This window comes from Schistocerca gregaria, chromosome 1, assembly GCF_023897955.1.
Source record: "Schistocerca gregaria isolate iqSchGreg1 chromosome 1, iqSchGreg1.2, whole genome shotgun sequence".
In the NCBI taxonomy this organism is placed as follows: domain Eukaryota; kingdom Metazoa; phylum Arthropoda; class Insecta; order Orthoptera; family Acrididae; genus Schistocerca; species Schistocerca gregaria.
Window position 1 is genome coordinate 739,645,353 of NC_064920.1, and position 24,378 is coordinate 739,669,730.

Consider the following 24,378-nt stretch of genomic DNA (forward strand, 5'->3'; position numbering starts at 1 on the left):
GTTGCCATAGCTCGGCCAAGTGGTGGAAAAAATCCACCGCAATTCCACTGGAGGATGAAGTCTTCGTGAGACTGGGAAGGCATGGAATATTCAATGAGGCAGTTTACGCCTCAGGATCACCTACAGCCCCAGACGTATTGCCTGAGAAATCTACATCTATTGTGTCCGAGGGTCCGGCAAGTTCTAGGTCCTCAGAAAACACCAGAATCTCCACCTCGTCCTGAGACACAGAGCTTATGTAGCAGTGGTGTGGGTGCCACCACAATTCCTGCGGTCTTCACGATATTCTTTATGGATTTCTCTCTCTGCTCCTTTGGTTTTCCTGCCTGGGAGGACTTCACTGATTCAGTCTCTGGGACTGAGGATGAGCATGAATACCTATGACCAGCTGCTTTTGGACTCTTCAGCCATTGGCAGGTGTCACCTTTCCCACCAGCAGGAATCTGGGAAGGGAGTGACCCCAAAGGACCCCTTCCTAGAAAGAGGAGCCGAAGAAGACTTACACTTCTCGGGCCCAGAAGAGGGGACTGATATCCCTGATGGTTGGGGGGAGGGTGTTGCTTCCGAAGTAGGTGGTGCAGGAGCAACAGGGAGGGAAGTGCCCCCCCCCCCCAATCAAGGGAGTAGGTGGAGTCTTCTGCCTCAGAGGTGACTGGGGTAGGCAGAGCTGATAGGTCTAGAACTGTTGTAGAGGCAGCATAAGACAATGTACAGGATGAAGGCATTCAAATTTCCTCTTAGCCTCAGTGCAGGTCAGTCGGTCCAAGGTCCTGTATTCCATTTTTTCCTTTCTTTCTGGAGAATCCTGCAGTCCGGTGAGCAAGGTGAATGGTGCTCTCCAAAGTTGACACAGATGGGAGGTGGGGCACATGGAGTATTGGGATGTGATGGGCGACCACAATCTTGACATGTGATGCTGGAAGTACAGTGGGAAGATGTATGGTTGAACTTCCAGCATTTAAAGCATCACATTGGGGGACAGATACACGGCTTTACATCACAACGGTAGACCATCAGCTGGACCTTCTCGGGTAATGTATCACCCTCAAAGGCCAAAATGAAGGCACTGATGGCAACCTAATTATCTCTTGAAGCCCAGTGGACAAGCCAAACGAAATGTACATCTCGTCGCTCTAAACTGGCAAGCAGTTCATCGTCAGACTGCAAAAGAAGGTCTCTGTGATATATGATACCCTGGACCATAGTTGGGCTCTTATGGGGTGTGATGGTTACAGAAACATCCCCCAGCTTGTCAAAAGCGAGTAACGAACATAACTGGGCAGAGGATGCTGTTTTGATGAAGACTGACCCTAGATCCCATTTTGGACAAGCCCTCCACCTTTCTAAACTACTTCTCTAAATGCTCCACAAAAAACTGAGGCTTCATCATCATGAAAGATTCTCCATCAGCTCTCGAACATACAAGGTTCCAGGGCAAATAAGAGCCACTGCCATCCTTAGTCTGACGTTCCTCCCATGGTGTGGTCAGGGAGGGTAACAATTTAGGGTCATATTTCTGTGCGTTGGATTGAGCCCGTGAACACTTTGAGATGGCTGGTGTTTAACCACCAGCAAATGGTTAGGTGCTACGTTTCATTGCGCGTCACCCGCCTTGATGCCACCCACTCTGACCAGGTGGCCTCCCCACGGGTGCCACTCAGCCGCAGCAAAGGCCACTTGGCAAGATGGCCATTGCTGGGAGTCCCGATGTCCCAGTGTGATGTTCATCTACTCCTCAGCATACGTGGGAACTTATAGTGCAGGCATCAGCAGAGCAATCCCTGTGTGGTCATGGGCTACAACCAACAGGGTATATGGCGGCCCCACCACAACAGACTGGCTACCATGTTTGATATCAGGTGCAACCAAACAAGCAAATCCATCATCATCGTCAGCATAGAAAATGTACTGCACAGTTGATGGAAAAATATGCATCCAGGAGGGTGACATTGCGTAACAGTTGGAGAATGAGCTGAAGTGCAGACCCACGTTGACAAAGGATGTGACAGGTCTCAACACCTCATGGACACTATGCACCATGTAAGGGGCCGTTCCCCAATTGGCTTGCTCTTCACGGGAATTTCGAAAAATGGAGGTCAAACCCAACAGGGGACCATCACATAAAGGCCAAGATGTTTAAGACTCCTTTTAGTTGCCTCTTACAACAGGCAGGAATACCTTGGGCCTATTCTAACCCCCGGACCCGCAGGGGGACATCATCATGTGACATGTCTGCTGGTAACAGAGGGACGTAGCATGACATACAAAATGCCAACTTCTCCACTTGGTTCTGTTGATCCTGGGATTGGAGACTAAGGAACAAAGTTATAAGCTTAGACTGTTTTGAACATCTTTCTGCTAAAGGTTAACCCTGTACACACATCTTCGCAAACTTCTTTAACTAGTGGGTTAGTGCATCATTCGTAGATCTTACTACCATGTGCAGGCTCATGGTACATTAGTATTGGGAGCAGTGGACAGAGGCTTCATGCTATAGAACATACTTAGCTGCATATTACTATGTGAATTTTGGCAGAATAAACAATAACATGGACCTTCACAACCCACTAATTTTTATGCTTTACATCAGGGATGAAAAAACTGCATGGAAGATATGTCAGAGTTGTAAAAGACATTAAACAATATTGAACATGATGAGAAAAGGTTATAAGAAATATGACAAAACTGAATGGATAGGACTAAAATCAGGTGATCTATTTTAATACGGATGAGCATAGCAAAGTGGAAAACCAGGTGTATGCTTTGAACAGAAAAAAAGATTAAAGTACATTAAATATATTCCATATAAATCATTTACATCTATGTACCAACATATTTACATTCTCATGAGGCAGGAAGTCAATTATGTAAAACGTTGTTCTTGTGAGGGGAACGCCTCTTCCGTTATAATCCCACTCACATGGTCAGAAATGTTTGAGATTAGCCCTTTGAATGTCACACATAATGGTGAAGTTTCACAACCAGATCAAGTCCGTGTCGCACGTAAGGCTCTGCTGTGTATACTGGCAAGCTAGAGCAGTCAACATGTTAATATTAGAAGTGAAGTAAGAAATATGGCCCACAGCCAGATTTAGCTATTTTTTTTTTAGCTGTTCTGTTCTTTATTGGTAAAGCACTTAAGCCTATATTTAAAAGTTCCTTTTCAAGGAACTGTAAGTAAGCTCATTAGCTGTCACTGAGGAATCAAGGTGTATTGGATGACATTCATGACACTATACCTGATTAAACGGACATATATATTAATTTTCCAAAGCCAGTTCAGTGTATTCCAATCAAAAGGAACGTATTTTAAAGACATATTTTTACAGTTACTTTGACTACCTGCACAGTAAGATGAGGCACATTTATTTTCTCCAAGCAAAACCAAACTTGCATAATTTTAATACTAGAATGTACAGATAAGGAGACATTTTTGGTTTCTTATCTGATGTACAATAGTACAATATTTTAGAAGTGTTTAATCAATTTTTAAAATTCTAAATAACAATGATCCTTGGTGTCACACACACACACACACACACACACACACACACACACACACACACACAGACAGAGAGAGAGAGAGAGAGAGAGAGAGAGAGAGAGAGAGAGAGAGAGAGAGAGAGAGAGAGAGAGAGAGAGAGTTTTTTTTGCTGTAGGAGAACATGTGACAATGTAAGGCAACAACAGCTTTGTACCCTGGTTAATACATCAAAAAAGTTTACAAAAAATACTAATACCCAAGACACTTTCTTGGCCATCTTTTTATCTTCCAAAAAAGAATCAAGCAGAATAGTTGGTTATTTTTCTGTAGATAATATGCTCCATCATGTTACATATATCTTTACACATCAACATTCTTTTGACTACAGTGGACAGATTTACACAACAATATGTACAGAATATAACAACATTCAAAAACTGAAGATCACATCTATATAGTTTCTAACATAAAAATTCTCCATCATGCATTTATATGTACAAAAAAGATACAATACTCAAAATTGTGTCCATACTGAAGTTCAACACTTTTCTTGTTTCACAGCTCCAATTTCCTCCAGAAGTACCTGCATGCCCTCTGGCATACGGCCTTCATCTAGTTCCTTTCCCCACAATCTATACTGTAACCACAAAAAGGGCAGAGAATATTGTCAGTATATTATTTCTCACACTTGTCAAATATAAATGATATCATTTAAATCTTTATAATGAACTACGCGACAAAACGTCATACTACTGTTATAATATGAACATTTCAGCAGTTAAAGAAACTTTAGATTTTAGCATCTAAATGGTTTAAAGCACCAACTGAAAGGCCATAACACACACACACATAAAATGTAAGCAACAGTAATTTAATGAACTCTCAATGACATTCAGGATATAGCTCAATGAACATTTGTGTGTCTGAGCCTGTGCAAACAATGACAAATTAATTTGTCCAGAAAGCACATATACAATTTATCCAATATAATTAAATGAGCTATGTTATCTATGTTGCACAAGACTGGATCCCAAAATATTTTGAAAGATTTACAAGATCAAAGTCAGTTGCAGGCAGTTATGTTGCCACTTTCGAAACTAACAGATTTTGACTCACTTTTTTTTTTTAATGAAAGTAAGCAGCAACAGTTCAAAATAATTACAACACAATAAACACTGATGAAACATTAACACCCAGAAATTTTTGCAGGAGGCAAATTTTTAGCAAGAAGAAGAAACTCAGTAACAAAATACTACATGGAACTGTTAGCGCCAATGACATTGTGTGTATACGCACATCTTATTTTCTGTGTCTGGACTATAGCCTTGCCAGTATTCTTGACAGTGTAACCTGCCAAGTCAATTTTTCTCTGTTACGTTCGAGTTATTTGTGAGCAGCATCCGTAGCAGTTGTGTGTTCTCTAATAATCGAACAAAAAATGTGCCTCATAAAAAATGTTCCAACATGCTTCCACTTTCTCAACAGATTACAGGGCCAAGAAGAAACGTGCCCTACAACAGCAGCAAATTGTTTTTGGTTACAGCACGATTTCAGTCAACTTCAGCTAGCATCATTTGTAACATAAAAATGGACTGGACACACAGCACCTCTTATCGTTCCATCTAGCTGACTGTGTTGCAAAAGATACTCAGAATTTACAATAACTCAGGAGGCACATGCAATGTACCAAACACCATTACTGCAGCAAGCACTACCTTTCAACAACCAAAGCAATTCTTTGTGGACTGCCAGACTGCTTCAAGATATGGAAAAATCAACTGTCATGAGAAGGTATCTTTGTCAGTATCTCAGTGATTTTGAGCTTGGCACAGTGTTTCTCAGTTCTTTCCAGGAACAGATATACAGGTAGAATCATGTAAATTTTGCACTGGAAAGTGCTATTGATGAGCAGTTTTCACACAATGGGCTGATAGTCAGGGGCCCGTATTGTTAACCAACAGACAAATTGTGTATTTTCTGTGCAAACACCCATTTTTTAATGGAACAATGCCTTCCGACATTAACAAACTAAAAGTATGGTCAATTAGAATGTCGGTGAGTTCATTGCAGGAGCCTAGAGCGATTCATTTACAAGGTACCATGTTTTGAAAAGTTTCCATACTGACACTTGTTCGTGCCATTCAACCTGCATAGTTAATGGGTACAATGTTGTTATGTTTGATTACAGCGTGCTTGTGTGTTCCCTGGGTGCACTGCAACTTGCTAGTCAGGGTGTGACAGTGCAAGCACCAGGTCATGAGTGGACAATGGGATTCACCATTGCAGCAAAAGCCAACATCTCATGAGAATGGAGAATGTAGGAACAAGAAAGTTCATTCTTGTATGATGTATGCTGCAGATATCCCAACAGACATCAACCATCTCGATAATTATTCATCAACCTCTTCAAACAGTTACATGAATGTGGTAGTGTAAGATCTAGACAATGTAACAGATGGAAATAAAAGGCAGATTTCAGACTACCTAACAGATCCAAACAAAAATTTCTGTTCCAACACTGACAATGTTGAGCATTTATCGAAAAAGTTCAAGGCAATCGTAAAATGTGCTTTAGACAGGTATGTGCTGAGTGAAACTGTGAGGGGCAGGAAAAACCCACTGTGGTTCAACAACAAAGTTAGGAAACTACTGCGAAAGGATGACAGAGGATGACAAGTGTAAAGCTGAAATACTAAACACCTTTTTCCAAAGCTATTTCACAGAGGAAGACCGAACTGCAGTTCCTTCTCTAAATCCTCGCACAAAATGAAAAAATGACTGACATCGAAATAAGTGTACAGAATAGAAAAGCAACTGGAATCACTCAACAGAGGAAAGTCCAGTGGACTTGACGGGATACCAATTCGATTCTACACAGAGTACGCGAAAGAACTTGCCCCCCTTCTAACAGCCGTGTACGCAAGTCTCTAGAGGAACGGAAGGTTCCAAATCATTGGAAAAGAGCACAGGTAGTCCCAGTCTTCAAGAAGGGTCGTTGAGCAGATGCGCAAAACTATTGACCTATATCTCTGATGTCGATCTGTTTTAGAATTTTAGAACATGTTTTTTGCTCGTGTAACATGTCGTTTTTGGAAACCCAGAATCTACTCTGTAGGAACCAATACGGATTCTGCAAAAAACAGCTATCGTGTGAGATCCAACTCACTTTATTTGTTCATGAGGCCCAGAAAATATTACATACAGGCTCCCAGGTAGATGCTATTTTCCTTGACTTCCGGAAGGCATTCAATACAGTTCCGCAGTGTCATCTGATAAACAAAGTAAGAGCCTACGGAATATCAGGCCAGCTGTGTGGCTGGATTGAAGAAATTTTAGCAAACAGAACACAGCATGTTATCAATGGAGAGACGTCTACAGGCGTTAAAGTAACCTCTGGCGTACCACAGGGGAGTGTTATGGGACCATTGCTTTTCACAATATATATAAATGACCTAGTAGATAGTGTTGGAAGTTCCATGCGACTTTTCACAGATGATGCTGTAGTATACAGAGAAGTTGTAGCATTAGAAAATTGTAGCGAAATGCAGGAAGATCTGCAGTGGATAGGCACTTGGTGCAGGGAGTGGTAACTGACCCTTAACATAGACAAATGTAATGTATTGCGAATACATAGAAAGAAGGATCCTTTATTGTATGATTATATGATAGCGGAACAAACACTGGTAGCAGTTACTTCTGTAAAATATTTGGGAGTATGCGTGCGGAACGATTTGAAGTGGAATGATCATATAAAATTAATTGTTGGTAAGGCTGGTAGCAGGTTGAGATTCATTGGGAGAGTCCTTAGAAAATGTAGTCCATCAACAAAGGAGGTGGCTTGCAAAACACTCGTTCGACCTATACTTGAGTATTGCTTATCAGTGTGGGATCTCTACCAGATCCGGTTGACAGAGGAGATAGAGAAGATCCAAAGAAGAGCGGCGCATTTCGTCACAGGGTTATTTGGTAACCGTGATAGCGTTACGGAGATTTTTAGCAAACTTAAGTGGCAGACTCTGCAAGAGGGGCGCTCTGCATCGCAGTGTACCTTGCTCACCAGGTTTCGAGAGGGTGCGTTGCTGGATGAGGTATCGAATATATTGCTTTCCCCTATTTATACCTCCCGAGGAGATCACGAATGTAAAATTAGAGCGATTCGAGCATGCACGGAGGCTTTCAGACAGTCATTCTTCCCGCAAACCATACGCGACTAGAATAGAAAAGGGAGGTAATGACAGTGGCACGTAAAGTGCCCTCCGCCACACACAGTTGGGTGGCTTGCGGAGTATAAATGTAGATGTAGAAAGAAGTGATGACAGATGGAAATAAGCGACGACAGAAGAGGGGCAATTAATATTCTTGCCGCTGTTGCAGTTGATCTGCACATTAGCTCCCACGCAACCACACAAGAAGTGGCATGAATCGGGCAAGTATCCTATACATTCTCCATTGACAAGTTCCATGCCTATCACATCTCTCTACGTCAACAGTTGCATGTAAACAATTATGAGAATCATGTTAAGTTCTGTACATGAGCATTAAGACAGGACACTCCAGACGTATTAAGCATCTTGTTTAGTGATGAAGCCACATTTACCCATTACAGCCAAGTACCGTATTTACTCGAATCGAAGCCACACTTTTTTCCGGTTTTTGTAATCCATAAAACCGCCTGCGGCTTAGAATCGAGTGCAAAGCAAGCAGAAGTTCAGAAAAATGTTTGTGTCACTAGAACTAACTTCTTCCGTCAAATATATATAGCGCTACACAGGCATGCTTTGTACACACAAAGATAAATACCAACACCAAATGCTCTGTGTCAGTAAATAAATTTTAAAAAAAAGGTGGAAGACAAGCATTTTTTCTCCGCCCCAAGTTTCGACCACTGCATTTTCATACATTATCCAACGAAGTAAATACAAATTCCGTATTGTTTATCTTCGAATGCAGCAGCATTTCAATGTACTACGAAAATCCGACTGGCAAGACTGTTTGGGATGTTTGCCAATATGGCCAACTCTACGTTCTGAAGTTTTTCCTACCTGTGAGAAGAGATAGTTGCTAATAGGAACTTTTATGACTTGTGAATCACATGCAGTATTCTCTTCACCATAAGAATAATATGAATACAAACATTTTGCCATGTATTGTTTCGTGTTTGCTGCTATCTCATTTAAATCCTGTCTGCCTAATAAACCACGAAACTAGTGTGAGACAACAGCAAACGCGGAAGAATATACATATCATGTCATGTTTATATTCGTATTATTCTTATGACTAATAGTGATACAGTCAGGAGTGAAGCACAGCAATTGACTAGGTTTTTAAACTAAGATGACTAATTTCTGTGCAGCATGTAATGTACTAAATAGGCACCTGCAAAGATTTTCAAACGGGGAAAAATTTTCGCTAAACTTTCGTTCAGGACATCAATCATACACATTCTATTATTTGGTTCTTGTTGATCATTACCAAAGAAAACAGCAGTGTAAGTAACAACAAATAGTCTCTTGCCATTGTTTCGATAATGAGACGATTCTGCTCTCTCGCTCTCTCTCGCTCTCTCTCTCTCTCTCTCTCTCTCTCTCTCTCTCTCTCTCTCTCTCTCTCTCTCTCTAATTGTAAGCGCCAGTAGTGTGCACAAAAGCAAGCCATGCCATGAGTGGCGACAGGCCTTAAATAGGCACTATTAGAATGCGATAAACAATGCATGACACAGTACAGTAATGCATTTTCAGCTTAGAGTGACGTAAACACCTATGACAAAGAAAATGGAGCTTATCACTTCAAAGAAAAATAAGCAATCAATTCAAACCAGATGAAGCACGTGAAAAAGGAAGGGTACCCATATAAATACGGACGGACCGCCTGACGCATAGGAATGGCTACCTGGTAAAGCTTAACTGCTAAGCTTACGACTCGAACCAAACTACTGTAGCTGTATCGTCATTCATACGACCTAAATTGTGTCTCATATTACAAAGGACCAACTTTGTTTCAATTTGGAGATGCGGCCTAAAACTTTTCTCTCCCCTTGAATTTCGAGTCTCAAATTTCAGGTGCGGCTTAGATTCGAGTAAATACGGTAAACTGCCAGAACATGCACTATTGGTCTTTTGACAATCCCCATTGGATTTGTCAGGTGGAACATCAGTGTCTACGGTATGTAAACGTGTGGTGTGAGATAGCAAGCCATCATGTCATAGGCCCAATTTTCATAGATGGAACACTCAACATGCACAAGTATCACAGCCTCCAAACAGACCATCTTCCGTGGATGCTGGAGGATGCTCCTCTGCAGACTAGGAGGAACCTGTAGTAACAACATGATGGCTGTCCAGACCGTAGTGCATGAAGTACTACTGGAGGTCTTCAGTTTCCAAATCATTGGATTAGACAGAGAACGTGTACCTTGGCCAGCCTGTTCCCTGGATTTGATGCCTGTAGACTTTCTGAGAGGAAAGCTGAAAGACACTGCCTACAAGGATATACAAACTACACCGGACGATATGTGCAATAACTTATTACTGCAGCTTGCTCAGACGTCACCGCTGAAATCCGATCATGTGTAAGCAGTCATTCCATACCTGACAAAGCATGTATTGTCGCTGCTGGTGGTTATTTTGAACACAACCTGTTAGGGTCACTAGTCTCATTACTGGTCAGTATCCACAGAACTAGTACATGCACTAATGTCATTCTTTGGTTGTCCTATCAGAGGTATTGTACAAGTGTTGAGTGAAAACATGATTCTAGTGCAAGATGTTTGGAAGATTGTATTTTGAAAATGCAATCTCTCAAACACCTCATTTGTTAGAATTCTTCAACAAACACCACTGACTTTTAGTATATTAATGTCAATAGGCATTGTCCTATACAAGAAAGTTTATTTTTGCACAAAAAATACACTTTCTAAGTGTTGATTGGCTAGCAATACGAGCCCCTGGCTATCAATCCATTCTCCAAAAATCACTCATCAATACAACTCTTCATTTCTACAATATTTGTGGTGCAAGTTTTAGGTGATCTGCCCTATATAAACAATGTCTAATGACATAGTAAAAAGTATGAAGTAACTGCTAGCCAGGTTTGTTATTCAGTCAACAACAAATTAAACGGTTGTTTCAATTTTGGTTTATTTTCCTATAGGAAGGAAGGCTCTCATTTATAAGAGAAGAGAACAGAAAGGATAATGGCATTCCTTACCTTTTCAAGTTCCTTCCGCAGTGCTAGAACAGCCTTTTCACGGTCAGCCACAAGTTCTTCTAAGTACTGGTATCTTAATTTTTTCCTTGCTCTACATTCTCTTGCACTTTGTCTGCTTCGCTCTAAAAACCATACAGATAGCAAAGAAAAGAAAGTGCAATCATTGACAAGCATGTTAATCCAAATATAATTCATCTCCACTGTGTTTAGTGAGTAATTTCATGACTAAATGCAATTTAAGTTTCTGTGAAATATGTAGGATCAATAAAAAAAACTATGATACAGAAAGGGACAATATTTTACAGGTATCTCTATGATGTCTAAAAATGAGGGATCAAAATTCTCTCACCTAATTTTGCTTTCACATCAATTTTGTCACTTGATTTCCTACCAGGCTTCCGGCCACGCTTACCACCTTCTTTACGTTCACACCGATTCATTTCCTGGATAAATAAAAATATAAGAAATTTATAAATAATTTTTGCATCTTCAGCAATGGTATTAAGTGTTCTACAACTCAAAACATTATCAGAAAAGGATAAGTGAGCTTCACATATGCACGCTTAATAATTTACAAGTTACTACTGTATTACGATACTGACCTTACGACTTATCTTAGAAGAAAGATTAAGAAAAGGCAAACCTACGTTTCTAGCATTTGTAGACTTAGAGAAAGCTTTTGACAATGTTGACTGGAATACTCTCTTTCAAATTCTAAAGGTGGCAGGGGTAAAATACAGGGAGCGAAAGGCTATTTACAATTCGTACAGAAACCAGATGGCAGTCATAAGAGTCGAGGGGCATGAAAGGGAAGCAGTGGTTGGGAAAGGACTGAGACAGGGTTGTAGCCTCTCCCCGATGTTATTCAATCTTTATATTGAGCAAGCAGTAAAGGAAACAAAAGAAAAATTTGGAGTAGGTATTAAAATTCATGGAGACGAAGTAAAAACTTTGAGGTTCGCCGATGACATTGTAATTCTGTCAGAGACGGCAAAGGACTTGGAAGAGCAGCTGAACGGAATGAACAGTGTCTTGAAAGGAGGATATAAGATGAACATCAACAAAAGCAAAACGAGGATAATGGAATGTAGTCGAATTAAGTCGGGTGATGCTGAGGGAATTAGATTAGGAAATGAGACACTTAAAGTAGTAAAGGAGTTTTGCTATTTAGGAAGTAAAATAACTCATGATGGTCGAAGTAGAGAGGATATAAAATGTAGACTGGCAATGGCGAGGAAAGCGTTTCTGAAGAAGAGAAATTTGTTAACATCGAATATAGATTTATGTATCAGGAAGTCGTTTCTGAAAATATTTGTTTGGAGTGGAGCCATGTATGGAAGTGAAACATGGACGATAACTAGTTTGGACAAGAAGAGAATAGAAGCTTTCGAAATGTGGTGAAGATAAGGTGGATAGATCATGTAACTAATGAGGAGGTATTGAATAGGATTGGGGAGAAGAGAAGTTTGTGGCACAACTTGACTAGAAGAAGGGATCGGTTGGTAGGACATGTTTTGAGGCATCAAGGGATCACAAATTTAGCATTGGAGGGCAGTGTGGAGGTAAAAATCGTTGAGGGAGACCAAGAAATGAATACACTAAGCAGATTCAGAAGGATGTAGGTTGCAGTAGGTACTGGGAGATGAAGAAGCTTGCACAGGATAGAGTAGCGTGGAGAGCTGCATCAAACCAGTCTCTGGACTAAAGACAACAACAACAACAACAGTGTATTATGTATAGAGACAAACATTCCACATGGGAAAAATATATCTAAAAACATGGATTCTGTAACTTACCAAACGAAAGCGTTGGTACGTTGATAGAAATAATAACAAACACAAATCCACACACAAATTTCAAGCTTTCGCAACCCATGGTTGCTTCATCAGGAAAGAGGGAAGGAGAGGGAAAGACGAAAGGATGTGGGTTTTAAGGGAGAGGGTAAGGAGTCATTCCAATCCCGGGAGCTTTTCCATACATACATCATCTTCCTCTACCAGTAATCCAAATTTCATCAGATTTTTTACCTCCAAGTTTAAACATTTACAAATGCTGCAAGTAGTATGAAGGAGTTTTAGGAACAAACAGCTTTCAAGTATTTTTCAAAAAAATGTCTGCTCCTTGTCTGACAATTCGTAGCTATGATAATTTTGTACCTGTGAACTTCACTTATTTATGCCCAAGTCATAACCAGAAGAGAATAGTAAACTCTCCCCTCCTCTTATATTTGTGAATTTAATTAATAACCTGAAACAATTGGGTCCTTGAAAAGGCGCCATTACTCATGTGTTTGGAGTGGAATGTTGGCTCATTGTATGATGCAACAAACACTAGGGCATAGAAAGAAGAGAATGTAAACAGTTGATTTTAAGTACCAAACAAGAGCAGCATCAAATGGCACACAACAAAAATTTGTTTAGCAATGCATATACATAATTGTGCAAAATGTAAATAAAAATTATTCCATTCCATGGCAGAGTGGTACAGCAACAAGTTTCAAATGTATTTAGAAATAAAAACAATGTTGGCTGCAAAATTATTTAATGTCAATGATGTGTTTCAACCCTTCAGGACATCATCAGATTATCTATAAAAACAATAAAACCGATCATACCACCTTCATTTTTGTAAGCGTGGCCCTATTTTGGACTACCATCGGGGTATCACTTGGTGCGTTCAAAATAACATATGATATGTTGATGAAATTTCTGCGGCTTTCTGTACCTTCTTGATGATGAACTAGTGGTTTCCTTTTCCTTTAATTAGGTCCACCTTACATTTTCTTTGGTTTAATGATGGACTACATTACTAATCTACCACTTTTCTGTTTTATATAGTTGTACAACAGATGGGTTTCATATCCAGCTGCTTTTATGCAAGTTCCTATTACCTTCAGTTCATTTTACCTGCTAAGTTATGCAAGATAGGATCATACCCCTTCCTCTGTTACTAGTTGACTGGTTTCTTGTTTTTATAGACAATCTGATGATGCCTGTAAAGGGTGGAACGCACCATTGGCATTAAATAATTTCACAACCAAGTCTTTAAATCTGAAACTAAATCAAAACGTCTATAAACTGTAGACTATGCGTTCCATTTGACCCTAATTCCACAAAATTGACAAACTGATTTTGTGGCATTTGTTATACAATTAGAATCACTGCTTCAGTTTTTCTTTGCTACTTATCAGTCTGTCACAACAACTTGACAACATTCATTTTAAAAAAGCAGAAAAAGATAGATGTGGCAGTAGATATTTAATGTAAGTTACTTAGAACTAGCTTCCTAATGGCTACATGAAATGGCACACTACCAACCAAGGGGTCAACCAAAAGCTGGGATACTAATGTCGGCTTTGATTCTTAAAGTAACAGTTGTGTGGCATTATTGAGTTGTGTCATATTTGTAACGGACAGATTTTGCAGAGAGCATGTTGCGCACTCTAGGGCGAGGTATTTATGTTTCTCAGTTCTTTGCGAGTGATGTTAGTGTGCCACGGGGAGTTTTGTTTCTGTTGCACTGACATGCTATTTTAATTTCATTGGTCATTGGCTACTGATTTTTTTCAGTTTTGAAATTGTTACTTCTACATGTTGTTAATGATTTGACAATTTTTTAGGGTTTATTTTGTCACGTATTAGGTTCAGTTCTCATGGAAAAATTTAGTAGCCGTTCTTTGGTTGCTGCTATGGGTGACGATATGGCTGCTACATTTAAATTTCTCCTGGACTCTTGGCAAAATGTGTGAAGTGTCACCGGAGCACATAATTTATGAAACCGAGTAAGGTCTCTGCTTCTTAAATCAGAGGTGTGTGTGTGTGTGTGTGTGTGTGTGTGTGTGTGTGTGTGTGTGTGTGTGTGATGTTTTCAGTGATGGTTATCCCAGGGAAAGTACCATGGATAGCACTACCCTGTACTAGACTTTACCTGATAAGTTCACAATTACAAGACTTGTCTGTATTTGCAGTGATACAAATAAATATTTACAAGCTGTACAAAATGGAATCTATTAATGAGATATGGCAGTATCTTTAATTACGTAACCGTTTATTCTTGATTTATTTAAGATCATACAAATGTATAAAAAGCAGTGTCCAATCATGCATGGAGAACAGAATAATAAATGCACAGAACAAACAAACTTTCATGCTTAATAAGATATTCAATAAACAACCTTAGCCAAACAATAGCCTTAGTATCCATTTGTCACCATATCACATTCTGACTACACCCCCCCCCCCCCCCCCAACAAAACTCCTTGAACAACTCATTTTTGACTTACAGAGATGACTTGCTGCTTAAGATGTGTGTGTCAAAACACTGATGAAACTTCTGAATAAAGTGGGATATGTCTGTGGTCAAAGCCAATGTGTAGAAAAGTTACAGTTTATTCATGACACAAATGTTGACATAAGAAACAAAGACAAGAACCAGTATAAAGGTACATTTAAACAAGTTTGTTAATGAACAGAAGGTTCTTACGGCATTTCTGGTCAGAAGACCTAACGCGTTACGTTTAGCTGCCTGATCAGAAACTGTTTTCTTTCTCCATGCACACTACCCCTTTCCTTGTGGTGTGAGCAAGTTGTGTTTTACGTGTACCTGTTGACTGCAAGTTACTAATCAATATGCATGCAGCTTGTGCCATAGTGGTGCTGTTAGGTAACAGATGAGAGGTCTGTCAGGTAACAGATGAGAGGTGGGTGAAACCTGACACTGAAATAGCACCAATAGTACGCCGAGAACAGTGTCCGAGTGAATCATTAAACAGAATTGCATGCATCAGCTCCTTGAGGTACAGTGGAGATGTTTGGAATCCAATTCACGACAGAAGACAGTAGCTAACTGAACCAATCAGAAATGACCAATTCAAAAATACTGTTACCACAAGATGATCTGTGACTTTGTCATTCGGAAGAATCTTACTTGAATAAAGGATGATTTACCAGCGAATGACATATACAATTAGTGACTTTTTAGCATATTTCTCTTACACTTTCTTCCATAACTTGCAAAGATTATAATCTGATTGTGGGTTTAATAAATAACCAGATGACAAGTAGAATAGTCTGATTCCCTACTGCAGTACACTTGTCAGATATAGTGTAACTACTGAACAGGGATGGAAGACCAAATCAGACATTACCTACTAACAAATTATTTCAGCATTTGCCTGAATTAATGTAATGAAATAAAGTTTACAAATGAAACCTGTTTCTCCCAAATAACGAGTCCAGTGACCAGCACCTGATTTGATGGAAAAAGCTACTGTTTAATCTTCTACCAATGATGATGTTCTTAGGTATCTACCATTATCTCAGTCTTGCAAGGATGAGAAGGAAAATGTGCATGGTCTAATTGAAGAAACAACAGCAGTCATCTGGAGGTACTTAAGGAAACACCACAAAACCTAAATCTGGATGGCATGTTTCATATCTTTTATACAAGCTGGAATAGTTCTCTTTTCATAATATTATCCTGAAGTATTTTTCATCCATAAATCTCTAATACACCTGTACATTCCTTCCGCCTTTCCACCAACCACTCTGTTTACTACTAGCTTACAATATGAGCTCATAATGTTCATACAGGTGATTGTCTTTTCCCCAAATATCTCTAAATTTCATTTTCTCATTCATGCATGCTACTGCAGCTTCTCGTTTCTTCTCTAGCTATTCCTGCCTACTTTTTTTCTCTCAGTAATAAAATTAAATATCTCATGCATTATCCACCACTATTCTCTGGGTCACCTCATTATGTCTAGCTGCTGCTGTGTTCTCTTTGTTGCCTAAAGCTCATTTTGAAACTATCATCAAACTATGACTGTCAACTTATCAATATCCCATTTTTTTTTTTTTTACTTTACTACCTTTATGTAGTTTCTTCAGATTTTTTTTTCTTCTATTTTCATGACAAATTATGGTCAGGGCGAATAAATGCTCTTGGAAATGTTTTGGAGTTTAAAATCTGTTGTCTAAATCTATATCTTACAACAATATAATCCATCCAGAAATTTAAAATATCCAGGTCTCCTACACATGAACAACTTTCTTTCATAAGTCTCAAGGCAGATATTAGAAATAATCTACTTAAGGTTATGCCTAGTGCAAAATTCTACTATGTGACTTCCATCTCTTCTTTTTCCTACAGTCAAATTCCAGTCCATCAGAATTCAATTTTCTTCTCTTTTAATTTACTGAATATATATTTTTTAGTCATCATGTTGATATGCCTGCATTAGCCTGACCTGAATACTGATTCTGTCATATTTCACAGATTTCACTGTAATTTTATCATATCCATTTCTGTTTTCAAATTTTCTAACAAATTTGTCCAATAAATAGATTAAACATTTCACTTTCCAACCTGCAGCTCATCAGATACGCTCTTTCTGATAACATAGTCCTGGGTACTTCCCAACTGGATAATTGAAAAGTTTTGATTCTTCACTGAACTGAAATGTTACTTATCACCAGAATATCATACTCAAGAGGATGCTTCCATTAATCCATACAGTGGAACGGTCTGACCATGTGAAATACATTATATTTCAGGCAGGCCATAATAAGAACATGGGACATGCTGTTAGCATCTAAAATAGTAAGTCTAAAACACTGTTGACATAGCTTAACCTCATGCAGCAAATATAGCACCTGTCAATACCTGTGCCCACAAACTAGAGCTGTACGTGTAGGCAAATAATATCCCTATAAAAAAAGGTACAGGTACATATACATGCATTCACTGTGAACATGAGAAATCATACAGACTAACATGCTTATTTTAATTAAACTGAATTCATCGGGATACAAAGAAATGTTTTAATGATCAAGTAGTAGCCATAAACAAAGGCGACCCGTGCAAGATGCATACATATCGTGCTACACCATTTTGATTAAAATATGCCAATGATCTCTGGTTAATTACTGGCAAGAACTGAACTAATCCTAATTTGATGTGGTTTATTAAAAATGTTCGTCCCGCAATATAAATAGTAGTAATCCAATAATTCTCGTCACGACGATTATCAGATCACACCTGTCAATATGATTAACTAAACTAGCATGATGACTATGAGTTCTGTGGTAAATGTCGTAAAATATATATCCTCCTGTCTTTGATGCTCGATAATAAAATGAAGAGCACCTCTACGGATCTGCTACGACTTCAGATCAACGTTTACCTACCTACAAATCAACACATGTCCTAGCAGACAGCCACATTATTTGCCTGTTCATTCTACTTCTACCTTACATTCTCACCATTTCATCATTTTCTTGGTGGTCCAGATATTTCTCCTCGAAATCCATTCATATACACATTACCGAATGTCACTATGACAAAACATGTAACTAAAGAAACAACAAAGAACACTCAATTCATATGTCAAAACTACAAAGACAACAAATATCTTTCTCATAAGCGTGACGTTTTAACACAGAGATATGTGTATTACTTACGAATGACGATCACCACATCAAGGACAGGCAGTTATCACCTCACTCGCTACAGGAGACACTCTGATTATCACGTCATCTTTGCACATGGGTGTTCAGAATTAATTCTTCAGGACCTTGTTTTTAGAAACGTTGATAGGAGTTTTTCTGTCGTCAATATATTAACTGAACAGAAAACAGTGCAGATCTTACTTGTCACAAAGAAATAAATTACAGTACCTGAAGGCCGAATCACACTAGAAATAAATGGAAATGAATGTCAGGCGACGCCGTCAAATGGTGGAGTGCTCACATTAGACACAACTTCAACACGACCCCAGTTCGCCTAGCCCAGTACCGAACGCTGAAAGTAAGGTTATGAGATACCACCCATAACACAAGAAGTCAGAATATAATATCAGAACTAAAGGCCCGTCCACACGCAAACGATCTGTGTGCGCAAACGTCTGCTCACATAACATCTGCACAGACAGATCGTTGCGTGTGGACAGAAGATTTGCACCAACCTGAGGTATGTGCAAATCTGGAAGTTGGAGTTGGAGGTTTGAGCGAAACCTCTCAAATCTGTGGGTTCAAACCATATCTGTGCAGACAAGTTGGAGCGTGTGGACAGGAGATCGCCGCAAATCTGGCGCGAAACAGCTGTTTGCTCAGTCTAGTGTTTGTATTTGTGCGCACAGGACATTAAAATGGCTGATACTCGTCAGTGTTCTCGAGAGTTTGTAAGTGAATTCATTGAAATATATAGAAACCACCCATGTTTGTGGAAGATTAAAGTAAAGAATACAGTGACCGAGACAAAAGACAGCAGCATACAATGCTCTAATTGAAAAATTGCGGGTAATATTTCACTCAACTCTTGCTTCGATATTGCAGTTGAAAACTCCAATTCCATGTAGCTCCTTCCTGTTGCTAGGAACCTTAATGTTACCGCCAGCCGTTCATGAGGAGAAATTGCCCTTCTCTATACAAAATATTTTTTCTCATAATATGAGGAGTTACAAGCTTTAAGAGATAATTATAAGTTTCGACATCCAGCTGCAAATAATTTCGCCAGTCGTTAGGCTTGCCCTGCAACTCTCGCAGTAAATTTAAGTGAGAAAACTGATTTCGCTTTAGCAGCCACTGTGTACACCATTTTGACCGTTTTCTCTGTTCCCTGCGGTTGGTTTGAATGTTTTTTGCAACACAATTTGCGAACACAGACCACAACAGAACTTCCTTCATATCTATATTTCAAAATAACTGAATTAAATTTTTTGCGTTTACGGGGAGCGTAGTCGCTTGCCACTGATATTTCTTTTCTATACCGACAGATGGCGGGCGAGTATTAGATTGGGGTTTGTGTCGTGTGAACACACCACATTTGCAGCAATCTTTGGAATGTACAGACATTTGCGCCGATGTCTGCGCAGACAGATCGTTGCGTGTGGACCGGCTTAAGGAACTAGCACTAAATTTCCAGAATGAGATTTTCACTGTGCAGCGGAGTGTGCGCTGATATGAAACTTCAGGGCAGATTAAAACTGTGTGCCCGACCGAGACTCGAACTCGGGACCTTTGCCTTTCGCGGGCAAGTGCTCTACCAACCGAGCTATCGAAGCACGACTCACGTCCGGTACTCACAGCTTTTTAATCTGCCAGGAAGTTTCATATCAGCACACACTCCGCTGCAGAGTGAAAATTTCATTCTGGAAACGTCCCCCAGGCTGTGGCTAAGCCATGTCTCCGCAGTATCCTTTCTTTCAGGAGTGCTAGTTCTGCAGGTTCGCAGAAGAGCTTCTGTAAGGTTTGGAAGGCAGGAGACAGATACTGGCAGAAGTAAAGCTGTGAGTACCGGACGTGAGTCGTGCTTCGGTAGCCCAGTTGGTAGAGCACTTGCCTGCGAAAGGCAAAGGTCCCGAGTTCGAGTCTCGGTCGGGCACACAGTTTTAACCTGCCAGGAAGTTTCATATCAGCGCACACTCCGCTGCAGAGTGAAAATTTCATTCTGGAAACGTCCCCCAGGCTGTGGCTAAGCCATGTCTCCGCAGTATCCTTTCTTTCAGGAGTGCTAGTTCTGCAGGTTCGCAGAAGAGCTTCTGTAAGGTTTGGAAGGTAGGAGACGGATACTGGCAGAAGTAAAGCTGTGAGTACTGGACGTGAGTCGTGCTTTGGTAGCTCAGTTGGTAGAGCACTTGCCCGCGAAAGGCAAAGGTCCCGAGTTCGAGTCTCGGTCAGGCACACAGTTTTAATCTGCCAGGAAGTTTCAGCACTAAATTTATTAATGGCCAAAGAAAAATCATAATGGATCCGTCTGGTCAATTTTGTGGGGGGAACTGCTGAAAAGTGACATAACATTTCAGTACATATCAAAAATTTATACGTAAAAACATGTTTCCCCAAATTTTCCTTCACAACAGAAAAATCTCAGCATGGCTTCTTTGAAGTGGGGCGACCGATTTTCCTCCCCATCCTTTCGTAATCCAAGCTTGTGCTGCATCTCGATGGCCACACTGTCGACCGCACATTAAACTCTCATTTTCCTTCTTTCCTTTCCAAATGCCGTTGAAATAAGGATATAGATCTGTAATTAGAGCTGGTTTCCTAATCTACAGTTTTGTAGATGGATGCTACTGCCATATATTTAAGTCTCTCAGGAAGTACGCACTGAGTTGTTGATTGATTATAAAGATATCTTAACGATAATCGTATCAAGTGATCACAACATTTCAATATTGTGTTAGCAACGCCATCATAGTCAGTAGAGTACTGCGATCTACTTAGGGGATGTATTTTTGAAAATAATATCCTTTGGTGGTACATATAGTGTCTGCACAAGGAAATGTAACACAACTCTGTTTGGTTCTTTATTACTTGACGCACTGTTTATAGCCAAATGCAGGCACGTAATCATTGGCACACCGAGATGGCCAGTGGTGGCCAATGACTTGAAGTATCACAATTTTTAGCAGAGCTATTTGCTGTGGGTTCAGTTTCATTTGTATTACTAGTTTTGTATTCTTTTCGTTTAATAAAGTTCCAAATAGTTTTAGCACTATTCCTGGTGTATTATGTTTTTCGAGAATAGTGCATGAAAACTTTGAAAAATAATAACATAAAGATTAAGAAGTGACAACTGTAACAAATGTAAGGCTGGAGAAAATAGGTTAACTTCTGATGTTAGTAGACCACATCTCGTCCTCCCCCATACTCCCCACCAACAACATCAACTTCAAAATTTCCATCCCAAGCCACCTTGCCCTTTAAGTCCCATTCCACTTTATTGGTGGTATCACTGCCACCATTTGAATTATTTATTTATTTTTTTATTCTCCCATCTTTAGCTATTGCATACAATCGATGTCATTATCAGTAATACACAAGAGATTTTATAAAACATAATTCACATGTGAGGAAACTTACTTACATTCTCTATTGCACTACAAATAACTAACGAACAGACAATAAAAGAAGATACATAAAAGTAAATAGATGATAGACAAAGATTGCACACTACGCTTAATAGTTAAATAAGGAACTAAATATTATTAAGAAGTTACCAGGTTACACACAATAAAAGGATAGAGGTCATAGACAGAACTTCCCAATTTGATTAATGGTAAAAATATGAGTTAGAGATTATTCAGTTACTTACATATTCATTACATACATAAGACAAGATATCAAAGGAAGAAAAATGCACAGCAGGAAGATAGAAACTGAATGACTCTATTTTTCCAAGCTTCAATTGGTGTCAGTGTGACTGGGGTGCAACTGATTACTTTACAGTAGGCATGACTTCTGGAGTCTTCATCACACAAATTTTAACAGTCACTTTTCTATGACACACTTTGTTGAAAGAATAAAAATACGCAACTTCTAATTTGATGTGTCATTCAGGTCCTGAGTAGCCATGTCAGAAGTAAAAGCCCAATGTACAATGCACTCTCTCTCCAGTCGTCACTGTTGAAGAGTATTCACTTCAGTCTGATGCATGTTGTGGCTGGATATGTCGTGACTGCCTGTGGAACAACCCTAAGAATCATGTTGGATTTTTCTACTGTGACTAGGCTCGCTCCAGGACCACATACTTGTTGAATTGAAACTTTGAATTCCAAACCATGTACTATCACATAAGCTACAGAGCACAACTTAGGTAGTAGTGCAGAGCGATGCAGTGTCCTTATGGTTTTGACTGCTAAGGGGAGTGATACCATGCCTCTGCTCCCCTGGCTGCTACGCAGAGTGATACCATACCACTGCTCCAGTGGCTGCATGTGACAGTGATGTGCAACATAATCCATCGCCATAGACCACCTTTGTGGAGAACTGCAGGAAATCTGATGTACTGGCTTCACTTAATGATTATGCTGTTCTGTTCATCACCTATAGCGAAAGGACGGGATAGGTGGCAAGGGTTGTGGCGGGGGTCACGCTACAAACAAACAGTAATTCGAGTCATTTAGTAAATCAGGTCAACTTTTGATCAGTTTTAGAGTGTAAAACAATTTCTCTTTCAGCCATTTTTCGCTCTTACTTTAAAGATACCAAGGAAGGCAGCGTGGCAATGTGTGCCCACACAGCTAATGTGTGCAAAATGTTACAGCTATATATTTATAGCAGTCTAGGTTTTTTATTTTAAGTCGAGATGTAGATAAATCTGCCTTTTACGTTTGATGAGTATTATGATTATGAAATGACAGCATAAAGTTTTAATCAGTAAAGTTTTCCTTTACACACAAGAGAAAACTCTATATAAATATAGAGGACTGTCATTATCTGTAATTCTTTGAAATAAGACCTACATGATATGTCACTTTTGGTAATCCCAGAGATGACACTGATCGCTTTCTTCTACCAAATGAAAACTTTCTTGGCCCCTGAAGAGTTATCCCATAGAAGTATGTCATATTTCAGATGACAGTAAAACAAGGGATAGAAGAAGTTAAATAGCAGTTCTTCAGAAATAGATGTATTTAATTTTTCCAGGAGTGAGATAACTCATGGATGCTTATGAGAGATATTGTTAGAAGTGAATTCAACATCATCATTGAAAAGCTGAAAGAAATATTTTCAGCCTTTTCATAGTTAATAGATAACTCATTGGCTTTAAACCACATATTGGATAACCTTTTCTTTATTCTGTTCCTTCACTTCGTTTGTGGCCTTTCCAGAATAGAGAAAGTTGTATCGTTTCCATAAGGTGAGCTTCAACAGCAGTAAAATATTTTGTAATTTCCATTTTAACCATCAATTGTTTATTCTCCCATTAGTCATATACCGGTTTCGGTTATGAACTGTCACCTAGGATGTAGGACACAACAGATTAGTTAAAAACCTCCCATATTCTTTTGAAGCTGAATCATGTCCAAACTATCGGCAATTTCACAATCAATTTGTCTTCGAATACTGATAGTCAGATATGACTGTCAGGGTTTAATGAGAGAGAGTTTCAGGTCGTTAATAACACTGTAGTTTCTTCACTAGTATTCAATGCCTTACAGAATCAAATGCCTTGCCTTCAGTAGATAATTTTGATTCAAATGAGGCTTGCGCGAAATAACATTTTCAGCAGCTTAAACTGTTGATAGCTGGAACATATAACTATGTTGAGACGTAGACAATATATTATCTTTTGGAAATGTTTGCAAATTTGATTTTGTATAAATATTCAATTATTTTGTAGAAAATAGGCACAAGATAAATTGAACGATGGTCATTAGAGCAGGATTTATCATCCTTTTTGTGTAAAGGCCAATTCTGACTTTCCTTCATGCATGTTAGTCATGTATATTAAAACATTTCACAATAGGTTTCAAATGGCGGCATTCACACAGGCTATCAACGGACGGTCGTGTCACGTCACATCACGGTTAAAGTTCCTCAGGATGAAAATTTTGACTGTGTCATCATCTGCTAACATCGGAAGCTAACCTATTTTTTGCCACGCTCACTAAAGCTATAGAAGTGGATTTTGCACGTTTGTTTCTTCTTAATTTTTTTATTTTTATTATTTCACTTTGTTTTCCGGACAAACTATCAATATTTCATTATGACTTGAATAGTTTTTCCATGGAGCGTTCTTACATATGGGAGCTCAGCTATATAAAAGAGAAAAATTATTTACTTTTTGCAATAACAGAACTTAGGTGATGCATATGCCATGTATACCTATTATTGTGAGTTGATGAAACAATTTTCATTGAATAACATTTTAAAGTCAAAAAGTCAAGTCTAACAATGGAGAAA

The 24,378-nt window shown here is 39.2% G+C and overlaps 1 protein-coding gene and 1 non-coding gene across 3 annotated transcripts; one reads left to right on the forward strand and one right to left on the reverse strand.

The window, feature by feature from the left end:
* Positions 1-3,260: 3,260 nt before the first annotated feature.
* Positions 3,261-18,255, reverse strand: LOC126267298 (REPTOR-binding partner). 2 transcript variants are annotated; one of them, XM_049972383.1, is made up of 4 exons: positions 18,151-18,255; positions 11,040-11,133; positions 10,691-10,812; positions 3,261-4,121 (listed from the first exon to the last, which is right to left on the reverse strand). In XM_049972383.1, exons 2-4 carry the CDS (start codon positions 11,128-11,130, stop codon positions 4,023-4,025), a joined length of 312 nt encoding a protein of 103 aa, XP_049828340.1. In that variant the 5' UTR covers positions 11,131-11,133; positions 18,151-18,255; the 3' UTR covers positions 3,261-4,022. The 2 variants fall into 2 exon arrangements, with proteins under 2 accessions (XP_049828340.1, XP_049828333.1); XM_049972376.1 differs by having other exon boundaries at positions 17,953-18,157.
* A 2,041-nt stretch (positions 18,256-20,296) lies between these two features.
* Positions 20,297-20,371, forward strand: Trnas-cga (transfer RNA serine (anticodon CGA)). The gene has a single exon. It is a non-coding gene; the product is annotated as a tRNA-Ser (tRNA).
* Positions 20,372-24,378: the final 4,007 nt, after the last annotated feature.